A 21,294-nucleotide genomic window follows, 5' to 3' on the forward strand; every position below is an offset into this window, starting at 1 on the left:
GAAACTCCAATTGGCCCCCATTTTAGTTTTGTGGTCCTCACTACCCCTATAAACTGTGTGTCACATCCCGGTGACGCTGAGTAACAGCAGACGGGGCATCCACCCAAAAGGGAACGCCTATTTCTCGCTGCAGCCCTGTTTAACCACTGGCTCCTCACAGTTAAACCGGGTGACAGTTTCTCTTGCCAAGAAATACCATGTCAGCTCTTGGGAGAGTAACTTATTTTAATAGACCCTACAAAAATACATATTCTCATTGGACGTAGGAAAACAGTTCATTTACAAATAGCGTCCTCAGAGCTGTGGTGACACAGTATGCAATGCACACACTGCATGAAACAGCAGCTTGGAAAATCAACGGGGATCTCGGTTTGCTCCTAAAGAGCCATGCTGACACGAGAAGGAACATGAATAGTGCAAGCTCTGCAGGCTTGTCGTAGGATTTCCAACGGGGCATCTTAAAGAAGTGGATGAGTAAAAACACAAAGAAATAGTAAATAGGATTAGAAAATGGAGAGTTTTTCCATCACTCGTACTACAAAATGTCGAGAATTTGAAGATCCCCGAACTCTCCCATCGGCCTGCCAATCCGGCGGTAAAGGAACGCCAGAGTTCCGTACCATTATTTCTGGAGAAGAAAAATTAAAAAGCTTTAAACACTTGGACCAGGAGCGATTGAGATGAATTTGGGATTGTCTCCAGCCCTGGTCAAAAGGCAAGCTCTGAGATGAATCTTACAGCAGACCACAGCTCTGGGATAACACATTTGAAGTTGATATTCAATGTTAGAGTTCAAATATAGCTCCCACCAATGGCTCTCCGCTAAACAGTCCTTCTCAAGGGTGAAGCTTATCGATCCCCAAAGCTCATTGAAATGACTGAAAAGCAGCAAATCCGCTGATGCGACCCGCGAGGAAATTCCACACCAACAGCAAAAAGAATCACAGGGGCTACTGCGTATAATTAGAGAAACTCGGAGAAAACAAAGCAACTTTCCTGCCACCCATCACTCACTGCTTATTTTTGTGGAGAATCATAGTTCCCGCCAATGGCCTTTTGTCCATTTCCCAACTTTCGGTGGAAGGCATTGAGCAAGTTTAATTAATTTTATATTGACTCTTTATATTCAGGTCCCAGAGAAAAAAAGGCTAATTTATGAAACATTTCACTCTGTATGGTGAGAATTTAGCAATGAATATGGAACCAAATATAAACACTGTATACCATATGTACAGTTACTTTCATAAGGCATTATCATGTATTTTATTGAAAAAGATTCAACATAGTAAAGTCTTATTTTAAGATATATTTTCTTTCTCAATCCGAGGTGTTTAGTTTATGAAAATATCATTTTATCTATATTCTTTTTGAATATATGCCAACATATAACTTGTGCTAGAAATATTTTATGGGAATTACAATTCTTTATCTCTGTATTTTCTATAGAAAGGCATATACAATTTTGAGGCAGTGTTTCTGATGGAGAGCGGAATTCTTAAAGAGCTTGTGTGTGCTTCCGTGCTCTGAAATTATAGGAAATCCACTTTGAGAAGAAACTAATCTGATAAAAAATGAAATAAAATGAAAAGAAACAAAACAAAACCCCCGCACCAATGCCCAGCCAGAGGCTGACAATGAGAACTAATACATCACCACGTGAACGTCATATTTATAGAATGAACATTTTTAAGGAGGCTCAGTACTGACATACAGTATTATACATTTGGCACTAATGTTTGCCATTGGTCCAGCAATTGGCAAAAATGTTTTCCTATGTATAAATTTATCTTTGAACATTAGGTCTGATTAGACGAATCTTCACTATTTATAAAAAATATTTAGACAGTAAGCTCACGCTGAATAACTAGGTCTACTGTGTTCTGGAAACTCTTCAGGAGTAAGACCGCTTTCTCATGTTCCATATGCACGAAACTGTGTCCGTTTGCCTGGAAACACACAAATGAAACAGCACAGTCAGCCCCAAATGGCAAGTTGGTGTTCTCTCTCATTTCCAAAAACAACAAAAATCGAACAGAAATCAACACAATTTTTTTTAAATTATAGAAAAGGCTTATTTCTTAAATCTATCCTGAGATAGTAGCTCAAATATAAAGATATACAAATAATCTTTTTTTTTTTTTTCACAGAAGGAGGTTTAGCACCATTAATGTCTTCTTTACAATTCTCCAAATGTTAAAAATCAGTAATGCAGCTGGGGTATTCACATTCACATGAAGGATTTAGACAAGAGTTGGTGACCTGGGGTGGTGAGAATATTGCCCACTTGGGCAATATTGATGAGACATGATGCTTCACGGTGACCAAATCTTTCATGGAGGCACATGTAGAGAGGCTGCCTATATTAACCAAAGACACCATTCTTTCTACCCAAGTCAGAGAAGAACAGAGTTCAAATTCTGACTTGTGGATTTATAGGCAATGACTTGGGTTACCTATGTTTGCTGGGAGTTTGGCTACTGCCCTGTATCCCCATGACTTTAAGCATCATTTTGATTACATCAGGTCATGGAGTGAAGGAACAGGACAGATTCCTATCATATGTTTCATATAGGATAATTTTTGATTTCAGTCATGAGCAGATCCCACAAGTATTGGTCATATAGAATCTCACCGACATGAAAATTACAAGCAAACAAGCAACATTATTTAACTATGGTCAAGAAAACTCATTCTGAAAGTCAAAGTCTTTACTGCATTTGTAGACATAGCCTTGGTCAATTTTGCTTAAACAGATGCTTATTTTGATTAAAGAAATTAATCACTTTATGTTTGGCCTTGCATAACCTTAAAGAACTAGGTAATTGCTTGTATTTCTCACTTTTTGGTTGACTGAGTCGGTCTTGTATAGAGAAAGCTATAGAGAAAACCTTTTTTTTTGTGATTCATTACAATATGATTAATCTTTCTCATAAGTACGCTTTTCACATTAGACTGCTTTGGGTGTTGTTATGACAAAACAAAAAAAGAGATCATTGGTAGTGCTGGATAATGCTTAAAACCTAATAAGGTTCTATCTGGTTAATTAAATATGATAAACAAGAGCATGGATAGGGACATTACTTGGGAACATCAAACCCCTCAACCCATAAGCTAATACTGAGGTGCAAACACAGAAGAAAATATAGAAACAAGGAAATAATGGTTTAGAATGAAAATTGCTGTCAAGTGTGCTTTCTTTGAGGACCTTTATTTAATGTGAGAAACATGCAAAGTTGACATAGCTAAGCAAGCAAATAACCAAGCAGTCTTTTGGCCACTGGGCTTCTGTGCTCAGATTTCTTGCCCTAAGTTGCATTAAGAAGCACACAAATGGGCTCATTCATTTTTCTTTCAGGTCAAATCGAGATGTGGTTTGGAGAGCTGAGCAAACTGGTTTTCTGTGACCTGACCTGGGCATAGGAGTTTGCTCAAATCTGACCAGGTAATTCACCAAGACCTCTCCTTTAACTCTTACCCTGACATATGCATCAGTAAAAAACAAAGCTGATGAAAACCACCTTTTTAGTCACAATTTTGAGAGAACACAGTCTTGATTCCATTATCTGGATGGGGGATATATGTCCATTTGGTTTACAGAAACTAAATTGAATTAATGTGATTTCCTAAATGTCAAATTTGGTGAATAATTCTGAAACTTCCCTAGGTTAGGGTCATATTTTGACATGGGTTTCAATAAATTTCATTTATTACTAGTGACACGGATGAGACACAATTCAATTTTAAAACTATTTTTTATAAGTCCCTTCTCTATGGAGAATAAAATTTAAATAAGATTCATTTCTGTCTTTATGGAGTTTGTGATCTAATAGGTGATATCAATAAGTCCTATATTCAATATTCCATTTCTGTGAATCAACAAATATTTGTTAAGTGTCTGCTAAGTGCCAGGCACAATGCTAAACACTAAGGATACAAAGAAAAGCAAAAAAAAAAAAAATCCTGATCCCTGCTTTTAAGAGATTCTCAACACAGTTGAGATGAAGACAGCCTGGGCTGTCTCTTATATACTCCTTCTGCACTGCCATCCCTTGTTCCAGGCCCTCATCACCTCCTGCCTATATCATTGCATTGCCTGCTGTTGCAGTCTTAGGTCTTTTCTCCACTCCAGGCTGAGAGCCTGGGTGGACCCTTGAGAGTAATAGTAAAGTGAGAAAGAGGGGAAAGTTTTTGAGGAAAGATAATGTCATTCAGTTTGAGAATTCCATTAGAGAATTGCTGATATGAGACAGAGGTCAAAAGAGAAGTTAAAACTGGAGCAATAGATTAGTAAATCATCAACATAAAGATGGCAATTGAATCTGTGGGAACAAATGAAATCACAATTTAGCGATGGTATTGAGAGAGAGAAGAGCACCCTGGACAGAGCCTTGAGACACATCCACTGTGAGTGGGCATGACCTTTAGGAAGATCCAGCAAAGGAAACTGAGAAGGAATGTCCAGGTGTGGAAGAGGATATTGAGACGAGGGAGGTATCTTGAAAACCTAGAGAGAGGAAAGTATCAAGAAGAAAGTGATTAACAGTGTCAAAGAAGGCAGGGAGACCGAGGATGAGGCCATTAGATCTGGCAGTTACAAGGTCATTAGGAGAATTTTAGGGACAGCAGTTGTAGTTGAGTGATAGTCTGGGAAGCCAGAGAGAATTCAGAATCAAGTAAGAGGAGAGCAAATGGAGATACCTAATGTAGATGGCCTTCTCAAGAAGTTTAACCACAAAAAGGAAGATGGGACAATAGTTAGTGGAGATGGATGGATCAAGTGAGAGTTCTTTGAGGATGATGAAGACATGGGCACTTTATAGACAGTAGGATAATAAACAAGGAAAGATAGAAGATTAATGAGATAGAGCAGGGACAATATAATTTGCTGGAGAAGGATATGATAAAATTGAAGGCTATTCTGAAAAGTTTCATCTTGGATACCTTAAGTAAGAGGTAGAGGAAGCACAGAGCCCATCAGTTCAAAATACCTTGGGAATGGGAGGATACACTGGACCCCTAATCCTCCATCTATCCACAACAGAGTGGTTGAGATCCCTGGTAAGCTGCAAAGAGCTCCACATCTTTTATTGCGACATAATTGTTTTTCTTTTTTCAAAGATCTTTGCCTATGGCTGGAATGTCTTATTCCGTGATCATTACTTGCTTATAAGTCATTTCTCCACAACACACAGCAGCAGACAGCCAGAGGAATCTCTCATCCAGCAGCACAAGCCCCTGGGTCTGCATTCACCCAACCTGGAAGGGAGAAGCCCTGAATTGGGCTATGGCTCTTTTGGACTCTGACGAGGAAGGACCAGCAAATTCCTGTTTCTGTAATGATGGTGAATCTTTTATTGAACTGATCTGATTTCCATCCCTACAGTCTAACATTTTTTGGTTGCTTTTTTGGGGTGAGGCTCTCCACTATTGCATGGGTAAATCTGTGGCTATCATGACATGCTGCATTTTGTCTCCTTGAGAGTAGCAAAGAACTCATTTTTCCCCATTATAAACTCCATAACTTTGTCCTCTGCAGTAGTCTCTACAGACCTGGGCGCTTTCAAGGCTGTGATTCATATGCAAGTTGCCAGCAGGTTCAATTTGGGTCATTCCAAAAATACCAGTGGAAAAGAATATTTATTCTTAAAGTAGAATCAGCAAAAATGCTGAGGTTCTTCATTCTTATTATAGCTCCCACTTCTGGTTTATTTTGGGTGTTTTTAGTTTATGAATCTGTGTTTGATTTCTCTCCCAAAGCAGAAAAGTGATGATAGGAACCAGTATTCTTTGCAGCAGAAAAAATACCTTCAATGTATAGCAATGTGTAGCAATGGTGGATGGGACAGCTAGGTAACTTGTACAGAGCAATGGGCCTGGTCTCAGGAAAACCCGAGTTCAAATCTGGCTTCAGACATCTACTAGCTATGTGTTCCTGGGCAAGTCATTTCACTTTTTTGCTTCAGTTTTCTCAACTGTAGATCAGGGAAGATCTAACATCCACCTCCCAGAGATCAACTGAGATAATACTTATAAAATACTTAGCACATTACTTAGTATATAGTAAGTGATACATAAATGTGTCCCCATCACCTCTTAATTATGTCTCTGAATTCTTTTATGAGCTTACAATTCTCTTACTTTCTAACTAAAAAAATGAAAAAAGTATTGAATTGTACCTCAACCAGTTATACAAAGGATCTCTGATTGCCTTTGCCCTGGGGCCTGGATAAGTAAAACATTTTTGAAGACTTGGGATTTCTGTTTGTTCTTAAAATTGTCATACATGTGGGAGGTTCTTGCAGAAACTAAACTTAGAAAACAAGATGGCAGTTTTAGACTGACAATTTATTTAAATGATATTTAATCACAGAGTTTAAATTTTGTTCCAAATTTCATTTCTACATATTTGAGAAGGTGGAGAAAATCACCGACTACGGTAACTTTGGTGTTTAGCCCGTTTTTGTTTATTTAGGTCTCTTTAAAAGCTCCCAACTTATACTTCAAAGTTGAGGTGATATTACAAAATGCTTCATATGCCTTGAAGTATGACAGAAATGTCAATGATTATTATTCATTTCTTCCTAGACCCTATTCATATCCCAACTGTTAGTTTTACAGTTGCAATTTTTGGACAACTTGTTCTAATTTTTAATGTTCTCTTTGCTGTGCTAGATAACAATGACAGATTTTGTGCTTTGTGTGTGTGTGTGTGTGTGTGTGTGTGTGTGTGTGTGTGTGTAAAACTAACTCCTTATTATAAATTTCTTGCTAATCTGCAGTCAAGGGTTATATTCTTTCTGACAATGAACTTATAGAGATGGTCTTGCCATGGCTTTGATCCAGTCTGGCCCTGACCAACTTCTCCACCTGTAACCTGGACCTCTCTCCTTCCTCCATCATCTGGTCCTTTTTCAGCTCTTTTCCTTGTCTCTCAGTCCACATGGGTTCCTTCCCTCAAACCCTATTTAATCATTGTTTGGGTCTCAATTGACTCAGATTGAATGTAAATAACATTCATTTTTGCCTTGGTCAGAAACCCTCAGAGTCCTCCCCTCTCAGATTAATTAATTAATTTATTTAAAATTTTTTGGACCAGGGCAAAGAGGAGATTCTTTGCCCTAATTGCTACCCTACCTTAATCATTGAATGGGTACAGCTTAAGTCAATGATGAAGCCCCTAGCTTAAATAGACCCAGATCTCCCATTGCATCCAGGTTCATCTCCAGTCATCCTGATCTATGTCTGACCATTGGACCCAGATGGCTCTGGAGGGGAAAGTGAAGCGGGGATCTTGCACAGCCCTTCCTCACTTCAGTCCAATTCATTTGCATATCATGGTGTCACCTCCCTGATGTCATGGTCCCCTTTGAGAATTAAGGACAAGAATAACCACTTGAAGAACATATAATGTTCTATTTTATAGAATAGATATATATGTTCTATTATATCTATTATAATGTTCTATTCTATAAAATCCTTCCACTGACTCCCTGACCACCTCTTCCATGAGTATATAGGATGCTTCCACTTCTGCTCCCACACTCGCTGCTCAACCACTTGGAAGGTGTCTCCCATCCTCATGACTCTGGTGAAAGTGTTCCTTCAAAATTCACTGTAGACTTGCTTCTTGCTAAAGCCAATGGTCTTATTCCTCATCTTCTTTGATTTCGGTACAAATAAAAAATTGATGTTATTATCTTTTGCCTCCCTGCTTCTTGACATTATTTTATGCACCGGTTTTTGTGACACAAAACTTTCAGGGTATTTCTTACCTCTCTGATTACTCCTTATGTTTCTTTTTTTCTGATTTCTAAATGTAGACACTCTCCTGAATCCTAGTTTGATGATTCATTTCTTCCCTTTTTTCTCTATAGTCACAGAATTACAGACTCAGATGTAAGGGACATTTTCAACCATTTAGTTCAACCATCTAGACTAGCCATTTTACTCTGTTTGCCTCAGTTTCCTTATCTTAAAATGAATTGGAGAAGAAAATGGCAACCACCCCAGATCAAGAAGAGTCAGACACAACTGAAAAATGACTGAATAATGACAACAGCAAAATTCAAGCTTCTCACTTTACAGTTGACAACAGGAGATCAAATCATAGAGCTAAATCTGGAAAAGACTTCAGATGATGTCTAAAACAAACCCTTCATTTTACGGAGGAGGAAAATGAGACACAGGAAGGTGAGTGAATAAGGTCACCCAAGCAGTCAGCATCAAAGGCAGAATTTGAACCTTGAGCCTCTGACTCCCGTGATTCACAGCTAATAATTACATCTCTGGGTACTGCAAGAACTGCAGATGGAAGTGATGAGTCATTGTAAAAGAGATTGTGGGAAATGGAGAGGAGACTGGGAAGAAAACAGATTTTGCAACTCATAAGCTAAAGAATTTAACTTTGAATTCTGGGGACATTCTAGAACAAACCATTAAAAGTAAGGTTCATGAACATCTGGGATATTAAATAGTGGTTATAAAGAGCAACAAGATTTTATCAAGAACAAATCAAGACAAATGGACCAAAATTTTCTGTTTTCGCAAAATTCGCAAAAAAAAAAAAAATACTTAACACATCAGTAAATGTTGCAGATAGAATTTCGCTAAATTTTAGCAAAACATTTGCTAAAAATTTTTATATCATTTTAGTATGGATCACTGTGGACTAGTTAAAATGGATTTTGAACTGCTTAAATAGCTGTACTCAAAGAATAGTCAGTAATGGCGCAATGTCAACTTAGCAGGAGATGTCTTGTGGAGTGTCTTGGGCATTTCTGCCTGGTCTGATGTAGTCCAACATTTTAGTCAAGATTTGGATAAAGACATCAATGACATCAAATCAAATGACATGAAAGACATCAAAGAATCATCCAATCTGCATATGACAAAAAGTTGGGAAACAAAGTGGAATTAAGCCTTTTTATAGGAAGCCTTTCCTGTTATTTTTTTCCTGTTTATACTTTTATATAGATTGTTTGCATGTAGTCTCCCCCATTAGATTGGGAGCTTCTTGAGGGTCAGAACTGACTTCTGCTTTTCTTTTATTCTCAGTACTGACTTCAGTGCCAAACTCATAGAAAATGTTTAATGGAGTTTAATTAATTGATTGGATCAAGGTCTTTTTACCACTTCATGCCTGGACTACTGCATGTTTCTCTCAGCTTCAGTTTATCATTCCCTCAGCTGCCAAAGTGTTCTTCCCGAAGAGCAGCTCCAATCATGTCCCCTACTCACTAAAATTTAGTCACTATCTATCACCCCCAGGATCAAATGTAAAACCCCCTGTTTGGCTTTTTGAAGCCTTTCCTAAGTCTTCTTGTACTTTATTCCACTTCATTTATTGACATCTACTGACAATATCATAAAATATTGGATGGAATCTAATAAGATGACATCCCAAAGAGACAAATGGAGAGTCCTACACTTGGCAACAAAAATCAGTTTTTGTTGTTTCAGGGTTCCAAAAGAAGGGGAGGCAGAGAGAAGTTTACCTGAAAAGGAATTGGAGGCTTTAGAGAAATGAGAGCTCACTCTAATTTAGCAGAGTGATGTGAAAACTCCCTCAGTGATTGCAATCTTGGTCTGTATAAGAGAGTTATAGCTTCTGGAACCTAGAAGTGAAAACCCTAGTGGATTCTGCCTTGGTCACTCTAAAGCTAGAACACTGCATTCAGTTCTAGATACTATAAGGAGGAAATGGATAAGCTGTAGTTTCCAGATGTGGGCGACCAGATAGCAAAGGCCTTACTGCTTACAGTGAAGATTCCTTTTAGGTAGGAGTTGGACTGTAAGACCCTGAAGGCCTTTTTAACTTTAAAATTCACTGAAAGGCCAAGGTAAGACTTAAACATGGATCTCCTTCCTCCAGCATTTAGCAGTGTCTTGTATACAGCAGGTACTTAACAAATACTTGGTGATTTGATTTCCTTTCCTCTAAATGGTTTATTGATGCTTTGAAAATGTAATTTTTCAGTGACAAAAAGATAAAACTTGCCTATGACAAACAAATGCGATTAAATCAGCACACAGGGCCCACCTTGTTGTGCTTCAGTTATCTAAAATTTCTAAACTAAAGCCTATCTCAATGCTATTCCTCTGAAATCAAGATAAGTCCCTGCAACAATGAGTTTTCAGGCTCTTTCTAGTGAATGGGGATCTCAGGGCTTGTTTTCCCCTCCAAATCCTGCCTCACTCAGTGCTGGAGAGACCATTCATTGCCATGGCTTTACTTCCAAGAATAAAGCAGCATGGATTCCATGTCTCCTGGGGACGGCCTTAGGGGATCCGAAAGGACGAGAGGTGGGTGTCCATAGGGGAGCACAGGCCATGCTTTCCAAGCTCCTGGAGCCCCTCAGACTCCAGGAGAAGCCAGGTTTCTTTTTTAGTCCTGATGGGCAGTATGATTGAAGTCCATAATTGATAATCCAAGAGAAGAGAACACAACACAGTTTCTCTAGTATCATGAAAACCAGGATTTTAGTAAAGGGAACTACAGACTTTTAAACTACTTTAATCAGTGCTAAGAAACACTATTGCTTATTTATCATGAAGTAACATGAATAGCAAAGAAAATATTAGAAACATTTCTGTTTCATATCCAAGAGAGACTGTATGCAGTGGCTGGTGAGACAACATTGGTCTGAGACTCTGGACCACTCACTTCCTTGTCTCAGAGAACCCTCAGAGGTTTAAGCTGCCGAAGAACCATTGTCGATATGTAGGGATCCTCCCCCCAAAAACCCCCTCCCTACAAAAACAAACCTGTTTGTTCATTTGTTTATAGCAGAACGAGTTAAAATTGAGCTATTACATTAAATCGAATTCATGCAATTTTGAGATAAATTGAGTATAAAGGTTTGATATATTAAAAATGAGAAATAAATGAATCTTGTAAAATGAAATTAGTATCAAAGTTATCTGGGAAGGGGATGGAGCCGCTAAAAAATTTTATGCCTCCACCGAATGCAATTAATGTTTCTAATTTTAGCTGAGATGTAAAATTCTGAAGAGATTCCAAATCCCTTTCCAGATGTTAAATCCTAATTTAATGTTTATTGATGGATAGATAGAGATTAGACATGTTCTACCGTGATAGCTCTTTGTGCCAGGGGTCGGCTCTGTCCGTGGTCCACATTGGACGGGTCCTGCCAAATTGGAAACTTCTCCACCATTGGCTGTGAACTGACCCTGTGCCTTGTCTGATTTTAGGAGTCCTTGTTACTAACTTAGGTACACTGTGATTCATTTAATGTTTTTGCTTTTTATTTTTTATTTAGTTACAACAACTCAAGAAGACCTTCTCCTAAAACATGGATGGGCTGAAATCTGGATCAGTAAAAAGAAATGTTCATGTCAATGAAATATCTGATTGTTGAAATGGTGAATAAGTTCCATTTGATACCTCCTTCTCTAGAATTATGTTCTTTTTGCTCTCTTTCATAATTTAGAACGAGGAGATTAACAGTTAATGAGATAATATTTGCAAGATGATTTGTAATTCCCAGAAAAGACACAATTCTTAAGAGAGATTTTATTACAACAATTATGAAATTATAGGAAAAACAATCCTTGTCTTGTTTTCTCTTGCTTTTTGGTATATATATTTCAATTTTCTTTCTTCCTTGTGGTAAATAGTTTTGTAAAATTCCCAGACGTCACTTTAATGGGAATTCAGTGATGTTACGACTGCCTGATCTGTGGAAAATTACTTGTAGGCTTAACAGTCAGTAGTAAATGAGAAGGTCCCTGGTTTGAACTTCCCAGATGGTTACAGATGTTTCCCTCTTTTAGATGTTTATAAATGTTTTGATTCTCCTCATGGCATCATTTCTGTGACCACCAACACTAGGAATATTACACCAGCAGATGGGTTTATATGACTATGATTATCTTAAAAATAAATCATCTGGGGACCCACTCTAAAAAGATCCATCCAGGTGTATATTGGCTATTTTTGATTCCCTCATTAACATTCTGCATCTCAAATGCCCAAAGGTTTATCTATTTTGGCAGGTCAGTCAAAACATAGCTGGTGTGCATGAGCTCTAGGCTTGGATTTTTAGGAACCATAGTCCCTAAATCAGATTGACAGCTAGGCAAGAGAGGAAACCCTGAGAACTTTAAATAATTACAGTTTTCCTCCGCATTAACTTTATGGAATGAATTCACATTTCAGGAAGTGAATCGGATAAAGTACTATAATTAAATACTGAGAAACATTTAGGGCTGACTAGACTTTATACATCAATAGTGTATTGATTGTAAACTATATCATTTTTTCCTCTGATGAGAAATTATAACTAGAGATTACAGGTTCCCAGGAAATTAATACTCTAAAGTTCATAACCCTAAAATCATATGCTTTGTGAGAAACTGTGACGTCTTCATTGGGACATTTTACTGTTCTTGTTGATTATTTTTGGGAACAACAACTAGAATGAAACATTTTCAGAAACTCTTTTTTGGTTTTTCCAATTCAGTGGGGCTCAGAGGTTGATAACCTCTCCAGTAATAAGGGGTAAGGGAATAGCAATCTGGTTGCATCCTTGATTCATTATTTTGTATAGAAAAGTGCTTTGAAAACTAAAGGCACTGTAGTAATGACCACTAAATGAGGGTGAGCAATATTAGAAAACTGAAAATAAAATCGTGGCTAAAACTTGTGTTTAGTTATATTAAGTTGGTAGGGCACGTAGGTGTACAGTGGATGGAACTATAGTTCTGGAGTCAGGGACATTCATCTTTCTGAGACCAAATCTTATCTCAGATACTTCCTAATTGTGCAGGCCACATCACTCTGTTTGTCTCAGTTCCCTCATCTGTAGAGTGAGCTGGAGAAGGAAATGACAAACTATTCTATTATTTTTGTCAAGAAAGCCCTCAACTGGGTCACGGAGTCAGATATGACTGAAAAATGATTGAATAAAATGTTAAGCTGGTAATATTTCTTTATGGAACCTTCCAAATTATGTTGAGAAACATGAACAAAGGAACTTCCACAGCTCCCGGATGGCCATCACCTTCTCAATTTTACCACTTTTTCAACATAGAGAGAACCCTAATACAGGCACTGAGCTGCAGAGACTGAATGTTTCAGGCAACATCCACCAGAAAGGCTGTGTGAGTCAGTGGCTTTTGGCAATCACAACCGGCGATGGAGCATCCAAAAGAAAGATGGGACTAAAGAGAAGGTTACTAAGTGGGAGATCTAGGAGAAGAGAAAGGAGAGGAGGAAGAGAGAGACTTAGAGAGAAACAGAGAGTGTAGGCAGGACCAGTGCATTTCTGTGTATACATCAAAGGTTAATGATTAAGAGGCGGACCTCATCCCACACTTGGGATGTTCAGAAGAGTCATATTTGTTTAGAAGTTTGTATTTTGGAGTCTTGAAAAATAAAGATCATATGAAAGTTGACAGTCTATGACTCTTGGCTCAGAGATCAGGGGAAGGTGACCTGATACCTATGAATGTCTTTAGCTCAGAAGAATTTAGGAGGGAGGATTGGGGTATGCTCTAGGGAACTCCACTCAGGTAATAAGAGTCTTGATGAGAAATCCTGGCATGCAGGTAAAACACAAGATGAAAGGAGGATGGAGGATCTTCCCCTTAGATTAGGCAATCTCTCTCAGTCACCCAAAGAGCTCCAGACAATAGTGAATCCCTTACAAAGACAGATCATCACAACCACCTATGGTCTTCTCTCTTTTCAAGTCTCTCCCATTGCCCTCTCCCCATTCCCATTAGAGGAGGTCCTCAACTCATCCTTGACTGAGAAAATAGAGACAACTGGCTTTGAGCTCCCTCTTCTTGAACTCCATTTCTCCCTCTCTCCTTCATTAGTCTAGACTCTCAAAGGAGTGCCTTGTCAATGCTGACCCCTATTTACCCTTGATCCTATTCTGTGGTGTACATAGTCTCACGCCCTTCTTGATGCCTTCTAATATCTAGGGACTTTCTATTTATGAACTTCTTCCTTGTTGCTTAAAAACATGCCCAGATTTCTACCATCTTTAAAATTTAAGCACATGACCCTGTCATTCCTTCAATCTATTACTCCCTTCTCCCTGAAATTATATTCTTTTCCTCACAAGTATGTTATTTTTCCATATATGTGCACAGGTTATTTTCCCTAATAGAAGGTAATGTCCTAAGGGAACCTTTGCTTTTTAAATTTACATCTCTAGAGCTTGAAGTTGCTCAGATTCCCAGGTGACCAAGAAAACAAAAGTGATGGGAAGCTGTCCAAGAAAGCTCTAAGATGAGCAGTTCCCTCACTGCAAATGAATTCAGTTGCAGACAGATTGGCTCTTCTAGCAAATTAACGATATATATGAAAATTAAACATATCTTAGTCATGGTTCCACAGTGCTTTAACTGAGCTAATAAATAAGAGAACTACTAAATCTAAGCAGTGAGAATGTTAGCCATTTTCCAAGCAGTTTTCCAAGTTGATGTATTCATTAAGTGAAGAATTTTTAGACACAAAAGGCCAAATTCTCTAAGGCTTTTTCTGTGGCCTGGAAGTTGGAAAGAAACTCATCTTTTTTTTTTTTTTTAATACTTTCTTCAAAACAAATCTTTGAGGAAGTTAAACTATTACTCCTCTTCCTTCAACTCCATTTTACAACAAAGGAAGTGGAAATAACTTGGCCAAGTTCACACATTTAATTAATGCCAGTGCTAATTCTTAGACTCGGGTCTTCTGCATATACAACCAGTGAAGGTTCTTTCCACTATAATGTGTCAGTTTATTAGAAAAGTGATTTGCCCTATCAATCAGAGAAATGCAAATTAAGACAACTCTGAAGTACTACTTCATACCTCTCAGATTGGCTAAGATGACAGGAAAAGACAATGATAAATGTTGGAGGGAATTTGGGAAAACTGGGATACTAATACATTGTTGGTGGAGTTGTGAACTGAATCAACCATTCTGGAGAGCAATTTGGAACTATGCCCATCAAACTGTGCACACCCTTTGTTCCATCAGTGTCTCTGCTGTGCTTATATCCGGAAATCTTACAGAAGGGAAAGGGACCCACATGTACAAAAATGTTCGTGGCAGCCCTCTTTGTAGTGGCAAGAAACTGGAAACTGAGTGGATGCCCATCAATGGGAGAATGGCTGAATAAGTTATGGGACATGAATGTTATGGAATATTATTGTTCTTTAAGAAATGATCAGCAGGAGGATTTCAGAAAAACTTGGACAGACTTACATGAACTGATGCTGAGAGAAATGAGCAGAAAGAAAATATTGTACACAGCAAGAACAAGATTATGTGATGATCAACTGTGATGGATGTGGCCTTTTCAACAATGAGGTCATACAACGTAATTCCAATAGACTTGGGATGGAGAGAGCCATCCTCATCTAGAGAGAAAACTATGGAGAGTGAATGTGAATCACAATATAGTATTTTCACCTTTTTGTGGTTGTTCTTGTATGTTTGCTTTTTTCTTCCTTTCTCATTGTTTTTCTCTTTAGATCTGATTTTTCTTGTGAAGCAGGATAAATACAGAAATAAATATAGAAGAATTGAACCTATATAGGATTACTTGCTATTAGGAAAGGGAGGAGGTAGGGATACAGGGAAATAAATTTGGAACCCAAAGTTTTGCAAGGGTTAATGTTACAAATGATCTTTGCATGTTTTTTTAAAAAATAGAAAAGCTATTATTTTAAAAAAGAAAATAAGTGATTTGACTGAATTATTTATTTTTCAATCAATTATTTTGGCATGTGGTTATATCTTAGATCTCAATTTCTCCAAGTTTATAAGTTGTTTAAAAGTTATTTTGTCATTCATTTCTAAAATTTGTAAATCAGTGAACTATAAATCTATGATGGCAGTGGCTATTTTGTTTACGTTTTGTACCTTCCTCAACATTGACAGCTGTAGGCACACAACACATAAGTATTAAAATTAACCATGTTTTAGGTACCTATTATAGGTACTAGGCAAGGGAAGAAATAAACTGCCTTATGCTTTTCCATTTTGTTTTAATGACTTATAAAAGGTTTCAGGAGCAGTTCATTATGCACAAATGCTTTTCTATTGTTTAGGAGATTATGTTGGTGCATAGAAATAGAGGAAGCTTTGAGGAGGGGGGTGGATGCTATGAATCATCTTGTTCAGCACCATCACCTACCAAACATAAGAAACATTTTCTTCTGGCTTATTTTTCTTCCTGGCAACAAATTAGCTAGCCATAATTAATAGATTGTATTTAAATGAGACTCGAAATTTGAAAAGCATTATTTATTAGACCAGTTGAGTATCTTATTGTTACTGGTATTTTTTGTTTTAATATATGGCAATTCATTCTGAAAGAATGAATAATAGAGTGATAAAAAGCTGGTCTAGGAGTTGTAGATGGATTTCTAATCACTCCCACCATCTCCTTATGACCCGCTCCTTGGTCCTTGTAGGATCTATGTAAGACACATAAAAAACAAGGGGAGCACTATGGGGAAATTTGGGATCAATAAGGATTATGAATATTCTGTTTTAATTTAGATCTTGCAAAGGCCATGAAACTAGATGAGGGTTGGTCTTCTCCTATCCCATTGGAGGCGAGATGCTTAGATATACCAGAGATCAATCTTCATTCAGTAACTGCCACATGGAGCTCTGGGCGCATCATCAGTAAGAGAGCGGGCTACTTTGTTTGTACTTTTCTAAGCTGGACTTCCTGATTAAGGGCTGGGTGTGGACAACATCCCTGAAAATGACCAACGACGACTGTGACATGGACCGTCACCCTTCTCAGTCCTCGTGATAGTGACTGAGGCGCCAGTTCTCCTAGGTAGGGTCTGGAAGACACTGGTCACTTGGCATCTCCAAGTGGATGAGGCTGCCATATTGTAAGCAGTGGTCCCTGGGTTGCCCTGGGTTTGATATGGCCATTCCTTTATATTCTAGAACAATAAAACCTCCTGATGTGTCAGGTCCAGATGCTTTGTAAAAGGATGATAAATTGTATATGGAGTAGATGCTTCCTAAACAACCATGTGCTTCTTTTCTCCACCTTATGGCTGTCAGTGAGGAAAGTGCTTTGTTCATTTTAACCATTAATTAATCATTAAGTGCCTACTATGTGCCAAGGGCTAGGGATACAAAGGAAGGCAAAAAAAGGGTCCCTGCTCTCATGAAAATCCTTCTACTGGAGGTGGGAATGAGGCGACCTGCCAAAAACTAAATACAAAATACATAGAGATTAGAGGGGAAGGCATGGTTGGGGGTGGGAAGAGGCTGCCCCCGCCCAAGGTGGATGTGAATGAAGGCTAGAAGGAAGTCAGGGAAATTGATAGATGGAAATTCAGCTGCATTTGGATCTTTGTTCTTTGGGGGTGAGAGAGGAGCCCACATCAAGGATCTGGCAGGAAAGAGTTGGGACATTGAGTTGGGTCCCAGAGGTGATCCAGAGGAAAAAGAGCAAGAAGGACTGAGCTGTGGTCAAGAAGGGAGAGGAGGAGGATGGTTGGCCCTGCAGGTGTCTTGGAGCAGAAGCCAGAGAGTGGTCATCACCCACTCCTCCAATGCTGGGATATGTTTCAAGAAAAGTAGCTCTTTCCCCAAGCCCGAGATACGAGGTTTGCTTCTGATGTAAGGGAAACAGCAGTGGTTCTGAAGCCCTTTGGACCCGAGAGTGCTCTTGTCTGTCAATGATTGTGAGAATCCTCTGGCCTAGGAATGGAATATTTCTTTCCTTAGATAATCCTGAAGCCCTTTGGACCTAAGAGTGTTCTTGTCTGTCAATGATTGTAGAAGTCTTCCGGCCTTATAATAGTCCTACAAACATTACTGACTCTCAAACATAATCTGTTGGTCAAAAATGACAAAGTTCCTGAGACCCCCCCCCCCAAAAAAAAAAAAAACCTACTTGTAAACCATAAGATTAGCAAATATAATCTGTGGTCAAGAATAACCAAGTTCATGAGAGACCACCCCTCAAACCTACCTGAAAGTCATAAAATTAGCAAACAAGTAACACGAAGCTCAGATCTGATTTTGTATAAAACTATCTTCCTTCTCTCAGATCCTTTGCTAATTTCTTTTGGAACTTAGCTGATTGTAATAGCGTTACAATTACAAATAAATTTTGACTTGGATATGGGTTCAAACCTGCAAATTCTTTTGAGATACTTCATGACACTGGTCTGTGACCCCAAACTTTTGGGGGTCCCCTTCCCAATCTCAACACTTCTGTATCTAAACATTTTTCTATAATCTGAATATAGTCTCAATTATCAAGAATCTGGGGTTAGCCAGAAATAAATATAAATGTAAATTAGGATTAAAAGCCCAATTTTGGCCTAAATGTTGGGGGTTTTCTTAATTGCAGGCTCAGGCATGTTGTGGTTCTACTGCTAATGTCACAAATAATAAGAAATCCCTAAAGCAGCAGAGGAGAGAAGCAGTTGGGGACCCCAGGGGAGGGAGACATTAGATTGTCCCCTGGCTTAGAATGAACCAAGAATTGTGGCTGTTTCAGAGGAAGCCCAGGGGGCTGCTGTTGCTGGATTGTAGAGGGAAGCTGAGGGAAGTAAAGTATAAGAAGACCAGGAAAGTGGGAACAGCTTTAAAGGCCAACAGATGCTGGTTGGCATGGGGAGTCTCTAGAGCCTCGGAGCAGAGCTGCCTGGAAAAAGATCTCTGGGGATCCAGAAGGGGATGGGCTGGAGGCAGGGAGGCTATTGCAACAATCCAGGTTTGAGGTGATGAGGGCCTGACAAAGAGAACAGTTAAAGAGGCCTTATTGTCATGGATCCTCCACTTGTTCAATTGGTTCTTGTCGCAGACAGGATGCCCACAAGGCCCCCTGGAATCACATCAGTGAACCACACAAGCCAGGATGCAGTGTCCGTCTGGCCCAGAGGCTCCCCTGCCCACTCTCTGCACAGCTACCCATGGTCATGAGCTCCCCATGATCTGAGTCTGGGCAGGGAAGAAGCTCTGCTTGTACCACCCCTGTCACAAGATGGGATCTTCTGTCCAATTTTGTCCAGACCTCCAGAGGCCTTCTCTGCTCCAGCTGAGGCCAGAGGTCAGAAAACTGAGATTTCTTCGTCTTTCCATTCCATAGATTTTTAAAAATTAAATTGAGTCAGCTTTTCCTCCTTCCTTCCTTCCTTCCTTCCTTCCTTCCTTCTTTCCTTCCTTCCTTCCTTCCTTCCTTCTTTCCTTCCTTCCTTCCTTCCTTCCTTCTTCCTTCCTTCCTTCCTTCCTTCCTTCCTTCCTTTCCTTCCTTCCTTCCTTCCTTCCTTCCTTCCTTCCTTCCTTCTTTCCTTCTTTCTTCCTTCCTTCCTTCCTTCCTTCCTTCCTTCCTTCCTTTCTTCTTTCATCCCTCTCTTCCTCCCTTTCCTTCCATTCTTCCTTCTTCCCTTCCTCCTTCCATCCTTTCCTTCCCTTTCCCTCCCTTCATTCCCTTTCTCTCTCTTCCTCCCTCTTTCTTGCTTCTCTTCTTTCTTCTTGACATCATGGAAAGAGAGGTTTATAACTACATTATTTGATACTTCTTTGAATGAAACACAGGTAGGGGTCAGGCTGATAGATCTTATCATGATGCCTTTTTTTTTTTTTTTTTTTGGTTTGGGCCTTACTTAACCAAGAAATAATCATGTATAATACATATATGTGCATATATACATATACACACATACATGCATTGATAAATGTCAGGATAAAGAAATCAGGCTATGAAGATGAACATTCATAGTTTCTTATTTTCTAAGTGTTTCTGATTGAAAGGTTAGGGTAAGCTAGGGAAAGCTAATAGGAAGGCAAACCAGAAAAGATGAATTAAAAGGGATCTCTAGGCCTCGGGAATCTTCATTTTATGTCAGATCTGATTTTTTTTTTTCATGGCTCATTTTCCAATTTCTTCTGCATTATGAATATTAACCTCTAGGTTCTACTTCTCTACCTTCACAATGGTATAAATTTAGATTCTGGGACCTATGAGAAAAAAGTCTGTATCTCCAGGCAAGTATTTCAGAATGAGCCCTTTTTCTGTTGAAAATAAAGACATCTCCCCTAGAGAGTTTCCCATCATGCGATGCAGGAATTGCTTGGGCAGCATTTGTGCCCATCTTGGACAGGAACTGAGCACAAAGATGATGATATGGAGGCACAGAGAGAGCAAGTTGTCTAAGGCTTCTCAGAGCATTTGACAGCTGTGGGAGTGTGTTTTACCTGCTGTGCAAACCATTAAATTAGATAAAGCCTTTTTGAAGAAGATGCGAATTTACAGAAAACTTATCTCTTCCTGTACAGTTAAATTTTCTTTCTTTTGTGAAAACATCAACATGGATACACACACACACACACACACACACACACACACACACACACGTAAAATCTCCATGGTGTTAACATAGCATATTTAAGAGTCACAGTTAAGAAAATTAAATCCCAAGCTAATTCCCCATCTTTGATCCAAAGCCACCGATTTATGGACCATTCTTCAAATTAATTAAAATTGTGAAAAAAGCAAAGTTTCTTTTGATGACTGTTTATACTACCAATCAATGAATACTAAATGAAGACATTCATTTACTAAATACTAAAAATGAAGACATGTGAGATGCATAGTACTATCAGAAAACATATTTTCTTATTTAGCACACTATGCTTTTAGTATGTAGGTATTTTTAACATAATTTTTCCTTCATTGACTATAAATTTTTTTAAAAAAAAAAGCATTTTTCTTACCTGAAGGATCTTATCACCAGGCTGCAGCAGGCTGGATGCTGGCCCATCAGGCTGAACCCTAGTAACAAAGATACCCTATAAGTCAGAAGTAACAGAGGTTAGGATTCTATTACCAAGAACTAGGTTTTAGATTTGTTTGCTATTAATTCACACCAAAAACTCAGATTATTACTTTTTAACAATACCAAAACTTGTGAAATAGTCCACTCAGGCTAACTTCAACAATATAATTATACTACCTTTGATGTATATAGGTCACCATCATTAAAATCACAAAAACTCAGATTATTACTTTTTAACAATACCAAAAACTTGTAAAATAGACCATTCAGATTAACTTCAACAATATAATTCTAGCTATACCTTTGGTATAAGTCACCATCATTAAAATCACAAAAACTCAGATTATTACTCTTTAATAATACCCAAAACTTGTGAAATAGTCCACTCAGGTTAACTTCAACAATATAATTATACTACCTTTGATGTATAGGTGACCATCACTAAAAATCACAAACATTCAGATTATTACTTTTTAACAATACCAAAAACTTGTAAAATAGACCATTCAGATT

At 38.4% G+C, this 21,294-nt stretch overlaps 1 protein-coding gene across 6 annotated transcripts in view; it reads right to left on the bottom strand.

Moving 5' to 3' along the window:
• Positions 1 to 205: 205 nt before the first annotated feature.
• LRRC7 (leucine rich repeat containing 7) overlaps positions 206 to 21,294 on the bottom strand; it is a 519,216-nt gene continuing 498,127 nt past the window's right edge. For 5 of the 6 annotated variants that reach the window (XM_051999446.1, XM_051999443.1, XM_051999441.1 and 2 more), the window contains 2 exons: positions 20,720 to 20,794; positions 206 to 1,946 (listed from right to left, as the gene is read on the bottom strand). In XM_051999446.1, coding sequence (XP_051855406.1) covers positions 1,839 to 1,946; positions 20,720 to 20,794 — 183 coding nt within the window. In that variant the 3' untranslated portion in view covers positions 206 to 1,838. The remainder of the gene's footprint in view (positions 1,947 to 20,719; positions 20,795 to 21,294) is intronic. The other variant, XM_051999444.1, reaches the window with a different exon arrangement.

This window comes from Antechinus flavipes, chromosome 4, assembly GCF_016432865.1.
Source record: "Antechinus flavipes isolate AdamAnt ecotype Samford, QLD, Australia chromosome 4, AdamAnt_v2, whole genome shotgun sequence".
Classification (NCBI taxonomy): Eukaryota; Metazoa; Chordata; class Mammalia; order Dasyuromorphia; family Dasyuridae; genus Antechinus; species Antechinus flavipes.